This window comes from Neocloeon triangulifer, unplaced genomic scaffold (genome assembly GCF_031216515.1).
Source record: "Neocloeon triangulifer isolate White Clay Creek 2 clone unplaced genomic scaffold, ASM3121651v1 ptg000001l, whole genome shotgun sequence".
NCBI classification, from domain to species: Eukaryota; Metazoa; Arthropoda; class Insecta; order Ephemeroptera; family Baetidae; genus Neocloeon; species Neocloeon triangulifer.
Window position 1 is genome coordinate 7,224,825 of NW_026775544.1, and position 11,219 is coordinate 7,236,043.

Sequence of the window (11,219 nt, forward strand, 5' to 3'; positions counted from 1 at the left end):
AATCAGCTAACCCGACAGAATAACCAACTATTTCCAATTACCTGGACTGAAGCAGACTGGAGTAGAAGAATGTTTAATTCAAAATTCACGTCTGTCCACTTTACAAGTATGGAAATCACTTAAAAAAATATGCTATACATAAATTAACTAGTATTGATAATAATGCAACTTGTATTCACAATATTCCTAAGAATTCGTCTGTTTGTTTTCTTTTTCACCACTCTCTCATGAAACTTCTAGTTGGGGGCTTTGAATAAAAGATACATTATTTGTGGATCGATTCGGCTGCAAACTGCAAGATCGCTTATGCCGCGGCTAATTAACTTGCTCGTGAACCGCCTGCTGTTTTATTTATTTAATTATGTACAAGCTCTCCCGATCTCATTAATTATTGCTCCGAATCAGGAGTTGCTATTGTACAACAATACATTATATACATCTGTGACAGTGCAAATCAGGCCTGTATAGCCCCCATACCATGTTACATTATATATAATGTTGGGCGCGAACTCGTGACATGAATATTGGCTGCGTTTCCGAACGACCCCCTTGAGATCGCTTTAGATAAATGATGCGAGATTCGAGACTGGCGCGCGTCAATCTCAATGTAATTAAAGTGCCGCCGGCACCACATATTTGGCGCCAATGTTTGCGAAATCAGCACATCACTACATGATATCATGGCGGAGCAGCTTTATGGTTCGCAAGGCCTGAATTTTAAACAGCTACTGCTGCATTAAATGACAAAACATGAATAGTCTTTTCTTCAGATATACATTTCGGGCATAATATAAAGGCAAGCGTGAACTTAAATTGCAGGATGAAGCAATATAAATGAATAAAAATTAAAATAATGCTTATAATTTGGAAAATCAGAAGCTCATTAAACATAAAATAATTTATGTTTAGAGCAAAAACTCCCATTGTTAGTATCTAATTAATAAATATCACTTTTGTTTAACTAATTTAATATAATTTGTAGATAATGGTTTTTAATATCAATGAATATACAGAATACTCATTTCCTGAGATCATTGAACTAGCTGTGTATCCATGCACAACGAGTGATTAAATCTCTTAAAAATCTCTTTATCTCTTTAATCAACAGTTCGGCCCAAGTATAGAACCAATTAAATACTAACAATGACAATTATTAATTAATGACTGTGTGATGTTTGTGTTGGATCATATCATTAAATTGAAGTTCGCCTCATTAAAGTTTATGAGGATGAAATTGTTTATGCGATGCGCGACGCGGAATGTGCGACTGCTGAAGCTGGAAATGCATTTTATATGTTCATGGCACCTCCATATAGAGCGCGACGTATGCAAATATAGTGTCGCCCTCACCATACAATACTGCGTTCAAGTCGTTTAATATGATGATAAAATGCTGCAGCATACCAGACTAAAGTAGATGAAAGGAAGTAAGGAACGCTTGAAAATAATGATAAAATTCATAAAATAATTCATGGACTAATGCATTTTTGTTCTCAAATCGTCACACAGGCATCATTGAATTTCCGCTTAAAACATTCAGTAAACGTTTTTCTTCACTGAAAAATATTGTTTTCAGATTAATGCATATTGTTTTACTACTTATTTTTTTAAATTAATGCAAACTAAAAATTAAAATTATTTATATTTAAGATTACTTTAAATTTGCAATTGAAATTTACTTGCATCAACTTTAATTTTATAGCTGCTGACTGAGCATTCAGATCCAATTGTGGTTACTTTGCTGCTGCTTTCGTACATACCTAATCTCAGATCTTATCTTTCAACATCGCCTTTTATCTTGATCCGTGGATCTCTCTGCACTGCCTGCCTGGCCTGCCTGTTATTTCATCTCTTTTGCATACGCGCGCCTCTGCTGTAGCCGGAATTCCAGACCCTTTTTCTCGCTCACTGAACAAAGAACGCGTTTGCAGTTCAAATATTGACAGCTTTTTATGCAAATAAGGGGAGCTCGATTGCCCCGCATGTTATTTCGCGTCTTTGGTCTGCACGACAGCAATTGCATGTGTGTGCCCTGCAATAGTTTAAAAACTTCCTTTGATCTAACTGCGTTTGCGATTTTGAGGCAAACTTCTCATTCATGCGGGCTTCAAAACTCTTTTCAGTGATCCTTACTCAGACAAAATACAATTCAAAATCTTCAGGTCAATTTTTAAATCAAAGCTCCATTCAATTGGAACTAATTATATAATATTCAAAAGGAGCAATTTACAAAACTTTTAATTCAAAATCTTCTATAAAAATTGTAAACAGCACGTTTCTCGCCCTTAGGTTTGCGTCCAAATGGGTGGAATGGTTGATATCCGGGCTGTCCAAAACCTTGCCCTGGATTGGGATATTGCCCAGGGAAGAACCCAGCGCCCTGTCCTCCTGGACCAACAGGATAGCCTGAAATTTAATGAAGTATTATTATAAAAAGAACGAAATTTAAAAAAATATCCTACCCCCAGGACCACCTCCTAATCCCCCAGGCCCACCTAAGAATTTATTTTAGTAAAAAAAAATTATATTTTGCCGAAAATTGATCTAGACCTGGGAAACCACCAGGATGAGGGTAACCAGGACCACCTCCAGGAAACCCACCTGGACCTCCTGCATTTTTTATTTATTACGTTAGGTTTTCACAATAAAAATTAATTTTCTCAACATTCATATAGTATTGAAAAAGAATATATTAGAATCAAACATTTTAAACTAACCAGGAAATTGGCCACCAGGGCCTCCTATATTACAAAATAATTTAAAAGGTATTATTAATCTTTTATAATTTGTTTAAAATTTGCCTGGGAATGGTTGTTGAGCAAAAGGTCCTCCTTAAAATAATTATAATTTTAAATTAATAGAAATTTAAGCGAAATGCCTTTACCTGGAAAAGCACCAGGTCCATCAGGGCCAAAGCCAGGACCGCCTATATACATGCAAATATTAAAATATCAATGAATTTATTTTAATTATTTCTCGCCTGGGCCAAATGAACCTCCAGGATGAAGACCTCCATGACCTCCTTGGGGTATGAAACCTTGTTCATTTATGCCTGGAGGAAAACCCTGAGGTCCTCCAGGAAAAGGCTCCGGTCCCCCAAAGAACTGCTTGGCCTCATTGGCATCTTGCATTTTACCATTGAGTGCCTCATCCCGCATAACTGGATGCGCCTTTTTGCTCACCGGCGTTGCTGGCAGTGCGCAGACCGAGTAGGAAAATGTTCCTATAACCTATTGAGCATTTAAAATAAATTCAAAATGTAAATTAAAAAATTGAGTAAATTTACCAGGAATGTGAACGCAATTGAAGTCATGTTGGATGTGTCCACGACCGCAACTACTCGTTGGCTTTTATAATTTTGTAAGAAAATAAGAGGTCGGGAAACCACGTCAGCTTTTTGAAGGCAATTTGCGTGTTAAAAACGTTATCAAAAGGCTGACCCCTTTTTCCAAGACGCACATTAAAGTTGAGAAGTGTCACTTGGACGCAAAGTACAAAAAAAAATTAATTTTCGGGTCAGTGACTTTTCCGGCCTTGTAATTAACTGAGGGTGATAAGAAAACCACAGACACTTTCCATAAATTTCCACAGAAACTTTGAATGTTGAATGCAAATGTTAGGAAAATAAAAATAAGGAATTTTTAATTAGTATCAAAAGTGCTGAATTGGAAAATTTTGGAAAATTTATCCCTAAATAAAAAATTAAAAAACGAACAAGATAATAATTCCAATATTGAAGCTACGAAGTGGCAGATAATAAGTAGTTATTCTCTTCAATTTTGACGCTTTTATTAAAAGAGCCTGGTGATTGAGTTTTTTAGTATATAAAAAAAAATAGTAAATAATTTGTAATAATCGTTAAAAATTAAAACATACTAGCACAAATTTTTGATGAGGTTTCTAGTTTGTTAATAAATTAAATTTTAAAAATGCGTTTACAAATTTACAAGGTAAATATAATTTAAAGAGAAGAAGTACAGTACAAGCACCCTCAAAATATTTAATATTAGTAGGTATTTAATCAATTATTCCAATTTCCTCTTTTGATCATAATTCCGGAAAATGGTATTAAATGTAAACCAGTACGTCCAGTGTCCAGTATAGGATGGAATTAGTTTTAAATTTAGCTCTATATATTTACAATTATGTGACTCTTTTTTTGCATAAAATAGCGTAAAATAGGTTTAATGCTATAATATTTCACACGGCAGTCACGGCACACAGGTACAGCGGCAAAGTTTAAATGTGGAATCGGCATGGCCGCCTCATCCGCCAATCAACGCTCAGCGCGTCCAACGCCCTCCAACGTCATTTTTCTTTTGATGATTGTCGATCGTCGTTTGTTTTCTCTCGTGATTGTGCTGTTGAATGGTCGGCGAAACAAACAATTTTTATTAAATTTGTCTCATCAAATAATATTTTTGTGTAAAATACTACACAAAATTTCATTCTTTTATCATTAGATAATATTTTAAGAGTAAGTAGTATCGTATTTTCCATTTATTTATTAAAAAGTTTGATTTGTAAACAAACTCCTGCAGCAAGGTTAAAGCGGTTAAAGCCATCCATTTGCTCCTCGTTTGACCTATTTGAGCTGTTTTTGTCGCAATTATCGTTCTCCTGCCCGCCTATTTTCTAATTTTACCCGTTTTGCAGCTTCAAAATGTCATTGAGCTCCAAAGATATTGACAATCTTCGTCCGAAAGTTGACAAATTGGTCGTCAGGTACCACGGCCAGTCGGACTTGACGATCTGCAATGTGGCCATGAGTTGCCTTTCGGCTGGTTATGACAAAAGGAAAACTTGTGGTAAGTTCCTGTTTTAATGAATGCGTTTTTAATATTATTGATTAAATCTCAGAGTCTTTCTTGGATTAATCCATTTTGATTCTAAACTATTTACTTCATATTATCATATTGCATCTCATGATAATTATTTAAATCAATTTTCAGAAAAACTGTCAGGTGTGTTGGACAGCAAAAAAGCTGAACGCATGACTGAGAGGTTGATGGAGTTGGGCGCTGTGGTCAAAAGTTCCTTGAAAAGCTCCTCCAGGAAGAGAGCTCTGGCGGAGAATGACGACCGCGAGTCAAAGAAGTCCAAGGCCAAGGAAGCTATGGTAGGTGTCTCGGCCAAACACATGTTTCAAACATCAAGCTACTAATGATTTTCTGTGCTTTAATAGAGCTATTTTCATAGGACAACGGCAACGAAGGCGGAGACAGCGTTTCCAAAGCCATGGCTGCAGCAGCTGCGATGGCCAGCAGCAAACAACCCTCAGGAGGCCCAGGCATGGTCATACCCATGCAACTCGGAGTTGCGCCTGCTGTACTTGGAGGAAATTCAAATTTGAGTTCGAAAGATGTAATTAAATGATAATTAGGATGAATTTATTTCTTCAAAATTAACTCGACTGGTTCTTTCAGATTGAAGCAATGATGAACAATGCTAAAAAGGTCATCGAAGAACGAAAGAAAGCCTTGACCGCCTTAAGAACTGACAACACAAAGCCCAAATTTGGTATCATGGATCCTCAAATGATTGTAGAAGCGGAAAAGGCTCGCAGAATTGCCCAACTGCAAGCCCAAATTCAGGAGAAAATCAATGCAGTGAACATCACTGCTGCCGTTGCTGCTGCTACGGCCCATGTGAGGGAGGTCACTGCAAAGCCAAAACCCCTGATTTTGGATGCGGAAGGCAGAACGGTCGACATGGAGGGCAAAGAAATCCAGCTGACACAGAGAATGCCAACTCTGAAGGTATATTTTTTGGTCTTCGCTTACAATAAATAACAAAATATTTATAAAATAGGCTAACATCCGAGCCAAAAAGAGAGAGGAGTTCAAGCAACAGCTGCAGGACAAAGGCTCAGAAGATGTGACTGAGCAGACCTTCTACGATCCTCGAATTGCAGCCAAGACTTCTATTCGTAACAAGAGAGCTCTCAAATTCAACGAGCCGGGAAAATATGTAGCATTGGCAGACAGAATGAGAACAAAAGTAAGTAATTTTTTATTTTGTAAAAGGAGATGATCTAAAACTTACAAATTTAAAAACAGGCTCAGTTGGAGAAGCTTCAGAGCGAAATCTCGCAGATTGCCAGAAAAACCGGCATCACTACAACCACCAAGCTGGCCTTAATTACTCCGACGGACTCAAGAGATGACGAAGTCCCTGAGGTAGAGTGGTGGGACTCAATCATCTTGGCAGGGGACAAGTACGTAAAAATCAAATCTAGCAGTTTTTTTAACCGTTTTTAATTTTTATCAATAGTAGTCGGTTAATGAGATATTTTCTAAAACTGAATACTTATGTTTCAGGTACGCCTTTAAGTCAGACGGCAAGGTGATTTTCCAAGGTGGCGCTGTCACCAACCTGGTGGAGCATCCAACCCAAATGCGAGCCCCAACGGACCCTCTGCGTCCCATTTACATGCCTGTCTTTCTGACCAAGAAGGAACGCAAGAAAATACGCAGGCAAAATCGTCGTGAAGCTTGGAAGGAAGAGCAGGAGAAGATTCGTCTTGGGCTCGAACCAGCTCCGGAGCCAAAACTCCGCATCACCAACCTAATGAGAGTTCTCGGCACTGAGGCCGTTCAGGACCCAACCAAGATCGAAGCCCACGTGCGAGAGCAAATGGCCAAGAGACAGAAGGCGCACGAGGATGCCAATGCTGCCAGGAAGCTGACACCGGAGGAGAGGCGTTCGAAAAAGATCAAGAAAATGAAGGAAGACACCACTCTAGGCGTCCAAGTTGCTGTTTTCCGGTTAGTCTTCATTACCACGTTGTTTCATCATTTAATCATTTGCAATGTTGAATTTTTCAGTGTCACTGATCTGAGCAATCAGTCAAAGAAGTTTAAAGTGGAAACGAATGCAAAGCAACTTTTCATGACTGGCACGGTTGCGCTCTTCCGAGATTGCAATGTTATTGTGATGGAAGGCGGACCTAAGCAGATGAAAAAATACAAACGGTATATTATAACTTTAATTTAAAATCTTTCTTTAATTAATATTTTTGTCACTTCAGATTGATGCTGCACCGCATTAAATGGGAGGAGGATCTGGTGAAAGATAGTGATGGCAATGAGGTCCCTAATAGGTGTGTCCTAGTGTGGGAGGTAAGTCACTTTTTTTAAATATTAATTTTATTCTTCAAAATTTTTATTGCAATTTATTTAGTAAAAAATTTAAAAAGATTGTTAAAGTTGAAATTAATTTCTAGGGCTCTGAAAAAAGTAGGAGCTTTTCCGGGGATGTGAAATTCAAGTTGTGTCCAACTGAGCGTGCGGCTAGGGAGCTTTTCAAGAAACACAAGGTGGAGCACCACTGGGATTTGGCTTACAGTGGTGCTGTTTTGGAGACAGCACAGGATAATGCCTGATGTTCTAAATTTCAGTTGTCTTGTATTTCTTTATTACATGCCTTACCAGCAGCTGTGTGTAAAAGATTGGTTTATCAATAAATTTCAGTTCTGCGTAAATTAGATCAAATGTAGATAATTTTTAACACATGGCCAATCTGAGATGGCGTCCCTACCGTCTATTGTATGTATTAAATGGGATGAAGTGGAGGGGATAGTGATTACTTTTTCACAAAAGCCAACAACATACAATAATTGTTGTTAAACTTGGAAAATATTTGTAGTAAGGTAAAAAATATAAAATAAAAATAGTTAATAATTATCAACACTTCGTTCAGTGTTTATTGTTTAAGAGCTTCATAGAATATTTTTACAAATACACAACATTTACTGGAGATTGGTTCGAGCAGGATGGAGTTCACAACATGTGCCTTTTCAAACATATTTTAGAGCTTTAGTTAAATTATTTTCAACCCAAAAAAGCATCCATTATTGCACAGAAGCAATACATAACAATATTCCGTGCTACAATCAGTTAACCAACGGTGATGTAATTACTCCAAACAAGACAGCAAAGGCAACTTGATTACGACAATATTTTATAATTTACATCTGAGACCGTGGACCAAAATGATTATCTCATGAAAGCAGCAATCAAAAAATTATATCGCAATGCCAAAAGCTGAGAAGAGAAAATTAGGAGTATACTTTTTCATGTAATATTTAAAACTCGCATAAGAAGGTCAGTCATATTTTTATTCTCTGCATTAAAATGCTCTTATATTTTTGGAATCTCAGTATTTTTATAGTATCTTCAAAGAAATATTTCCTTTCTATTTAAAATATTTTTCAGGTTTGCTTGTTTTTAAACTTTTAATTAACAAGTTTACCTATCTGTTGTTAATAAGTCAGACCCGTTAGTATATCTCGCTAAAATTGCTGCGTCGTCAAGACTCTACCTGGACTCTACCTTTATTGATTAAAAAAAAAAAATGACCGGTAGAGTTGAGCTATGATGAACAAATTTAGTTATATAAATTTTAAGTTTGTTATTTTTTTTTTTAAATTAGCAAAGAGTATTTTATCACATTTTATAATATAATATATATGATTTCTCAATTACAAAGCAAATTAATTTTTTTCGTTGTCTCACACTCAAACACATATATTTAGGAGACCTGTATCAATCATGATATGGTGGAGATATTAATTTCATTCGTGTGCAGCGAAATATACATAAATAGCTTATTAATAAAGTTAGAGTAATTTAAGGCCTTCTTTTCATAATAGCAGTTTGAAGACATTCAAAGAGTATTTTACAATATCAACAATAAATTTAAGGTTAAAGAGACACTAATCTTTGGGAGGACTGGAGGGCAGTGTGTCAAATAAAAAATTTAATCGATCCTGCATGACAACTATACTGGCCGGCTCTTAACTCTTTTTCTACAAATCATAAAAAAAATCTGCAATACATCGGAGAGCTTTAAAACACACAGCAGCGCACGATTGTTTTAAAAAATGTTGAGCTTTTTTAAAGGCCAAAACGTAAACCGTGACGGCCAAAGCAAAACACATATTATGTTTAGAGTTGGAGATTCAAAAGTTTAAAGACTCTGCCAAAAAAGTGTTTTAGTTTTGGCACACACAAAATCGCGCCAAGGCCAAAAGTTCTAAAAAATTCCCTGGAAATACAAGCAATAGCTAGGCCCCCGAATAAATTACGCACAGTCGAGCGACGGCGATCATTGCAACCCTGAGATCACGCGCTCTCAGCCAAGGCGGTCAAGTCGGCGCTATGTCAGTTGCTGCCCGCGGGCAGAGGGTCCAGGACCGCGTCCTCAAGCGTGTGCAGCCAATTGAAGATCATCACGTTCCTCTCGTATTTGCTGAGGGGTTTGCCTTTTTCCTTCTCGATGTCGCGGATGGTGAGGGGTAGGTTGCGGCTGCGTCTGCGACCAGGGTCTGCTGCTCCTGGTACGCGCAACAACGATCCTGAAGAGGTCTGCGGTGGACTGTCCATGTCGGAACTCATTCTTTCGAGGGCGCGACACGTCGCCAGGAGACGGCGGTGCAAGTAGTGACTGTAAATGGGGATAGTTATTATCGAATTTGGGATGTTTCTCATCAATTTTATTTTAATAATATCTAAATAAATTTATTCTCATTTTATCCCTCTTATATTACAAATTTGCCTCTCTGTATGTGTAATGAGAATGATGATAAAATTGGTAATTACCATTTTATTAATTTTTTTTTAAAATAATACGGAGTAAGAGAGCTTGGAAAATCAATATTAATAAGGCACGCCCTAAAAAGTCGGGCACCATAGCCTAACAAAGAGAAAGAGGGTCGCTAGTTGTGTAAACGCCTGCGAAAGCGAGAACGCAACAGCGTTGACAGCCGTGTCATCCCGGTTGCCTATACAAAGCTTCTGCATGAACAACGTTCCTTTCTTTTGTTGTTTATAAATTTACTTTATTCCGAACGAATTACATGCACATTGAATGTGTAAATAGAAGCTTTGCTCCAATTTTCCAAATGAAAAAAAGACAAATATATTAGTTAGTTTCGGAAGGTGTTTAAATTTATTAATTAAAAGTTCCCCAGCGCGCAAAAATAGTGCAACTTTTAAAAAAAGGTAATAAAAGATTATAATTATATTTTAATTTAATTTTTTAGAATAAAATATATCAATAATATCAATATGCCTAAATTTGTTGATTTTTGCTCAAATAAATATACCTGCGGACGCGTTTATTGACACTTCTGACGAGGTCTGCGGGTGTAAAAGGCTGTGCACCGTGTGAGTGTGGACTAGGCAGGTTACTGTGTGGCTCGCCGATGGCCACCCAGGTGGAGCACGAGCGCGAAACGTTTTGCAGGCGGGCGTTGGACGCGTTGGCCATCTCGAGGTGCCGTTGGCAGCACAAGACCAGCTCGGAAACTGCATTCCGAGGACGCAAATTACCGGCGGCGCCATCGGCGTCGCTCAGCTCGCTGGCGCTGAAACTGCGTCGCAAGCCCAGGGCGGCCGACAACTGGGCGCACGTCCGCAAAAGGTCGGCATCCTCTTCAAAGGGCGGCGGCTCCCTGATGAGCACAGGGTTTGGACTTGGTCCCCGAGGACGTTTCAGGTCAGTGGAGCTGACTGAGAAGACTGAGAGGCTCGTGTTAATCGACTCGTGGCTCGGCGAGCGCAGCAACGGCAGCGGCGATTTGCTTTCCAGCTTGGACATTTTTTGCGGCCGGCCGTCGAACAGCCTCGATTCCCTTCGAGGCGCTAATCAGGTGTCCGCAAATCGTTTCGGCCCAGCGGTTTTCTTTCCACCGAAAAGCAGTGGACTAGTTCGTGGAAAATCACAGGCCAATCGGTTTTTGCCTTCCTACTTACCGGTGGTTCCGACCAGTTCTAGATAATATAAAGAGTGGCGGCGCCGATCAATAAATTGTAAGGTGCGCGCTGGAGCAGCAGCTGCGCACGCCTGAGAACAGCAGACCATTGGGGTAGGTCGCGACCGGGGGTGGATGAATGAATGTCTCTCACGCACGCACCTCACTCTGAGCTGGCAAACTTTGTTTTAATCGTTACTAGTCTCTCAGGGATGCTTATTTACCTTTAAATAAATTATTAGTTCTCATTATAGGGCTCCTCGTTTAACGTTACTAAATGAAGAGAAATTTCATCTTGTACCAATTCTGCTTTCTTTATATCGACTGCTACTCATTTTAAGTCTAGTATTAAATAAATCCGTTTATAAAGTTTGCATAAAAGGAATACTTTTCCCTTTTTTCAAGTAAAGCTCCTGTCTCTTATTTTATTTAACCTAAAAATTTTAAGCAACAAAATATAAAT

The 11,219-nt window shown here is 38.3% G+C and overlaps 2 protein-coding genes across 3 annotated transcripts; one reads left to right on the top strand and one right to left on the bottom strand.

Moving 5' to 3' along the window:
• Window positions 1-4,326: 4,326 nt before the first annotated feature.
• LOC132197383 (U4/U6 small nuclear ribonucleoprotein Prp3) lies at window positions 4,327-7,483 on the top strand. Of its 2 annotated transcripts, XM_059620639.1 has the most exons (11): window positions 4,327-4,477; window positions 4,657-4,808; window positions 4,953-5,119; window positions 5,200-5,364; window positions 5,427-5,759; window positions 5,812-6,000; window positions 6,060-6,217; window positions 6,321-6,767; window positions 6,828-6,974; window positions 7,031-7,121; window positions 7,226-7,483. In XM_059620639.1, exons 2-11 carry the CDS (start codon window positions 4,664-4,666, stop codon window positions 7,382-7,384), a joined length of 2,001 nt encoding a protein of 666 aa, XP_059476622.1. In that variant the 5' UTR covers window positions 4,327-4,477; window positions 4,657-4,663; the 3' UTR covers window positions 7,385-7,483. The 2 variants fall into 2 exon arrangements, with proteins under 2 accessions (XP_059476622.1, XP_059476632.1); XM_059620649.1 differs by lacking the exons at window positions 4,327-4,477; window positions 4,657-4,808 and having other exon boundaries at window positions 4,977-5,119; window positions 5,186-5,364.
• Window positions 7,484-7,690: 207 nt separating this feature from the next.
• LOC132197395 (uncharacterized) lies at window positions 7,691-10,801 on the bottom strand. Its single transcript, XM_059620662.1, has 2 exons — window positions 10,109-10,801; window positions 7,691-9,447 (listed from the first exon to the last, which is right to left on the bottom strand). Exons 1-2 carry the CDS (start codon window positions 10,600-10,602, stop codon window positions 9,165-9,167), a joined length of 777 nt encoding a protein of 258 aa, XP_059476645.1. The 5' UTR covers window positions 10,603-10,801; the 3' UTR covers window positions 7,691-9,164.
• Between the last annotated feature and the right edge of the window lie 418 nt (window positions 10,802-11,219).

Bases quoted from the DNA above. Each gene is read 5' to 3' on its own strand.
- LOC132197383 (XM_059620639.1), top strand. From the start codon at position 4,664: ATGTCATTGAGCTCCAAAGATATTGACAATCTTCGTCCGAAAGTTGAC. The intron at 5,760-5,811 runs GTATATTTTTTG...TTTATAAAATAG, and splicing joins AGAGAATGCCAACTCTGAAG to GCTAACATCCGAGCCAAAAA. The intron at 6,001-6,059 runs GTAAGTAATTTT...ATTTAAAAACAG, and splicing joins CAGACAGAATGAGAACAAAA to GCTCAGTTGGAGAAGCTTCA.
- LOC132197395 (XM_059620662.1), bottom strand. From the start codon at position 10,602: ATGTCCAAGCTGGAAAGCAAATCGCCGCTGCCGTTGCTGCGCTCGCCG. The intron at 9,448-10,108 runs GTATATTTATTT...CCCCATTTACAG, and splicing joins GTCAATAAACGCGTCCGCAG to TCACTACTTGCACCGCCGTC.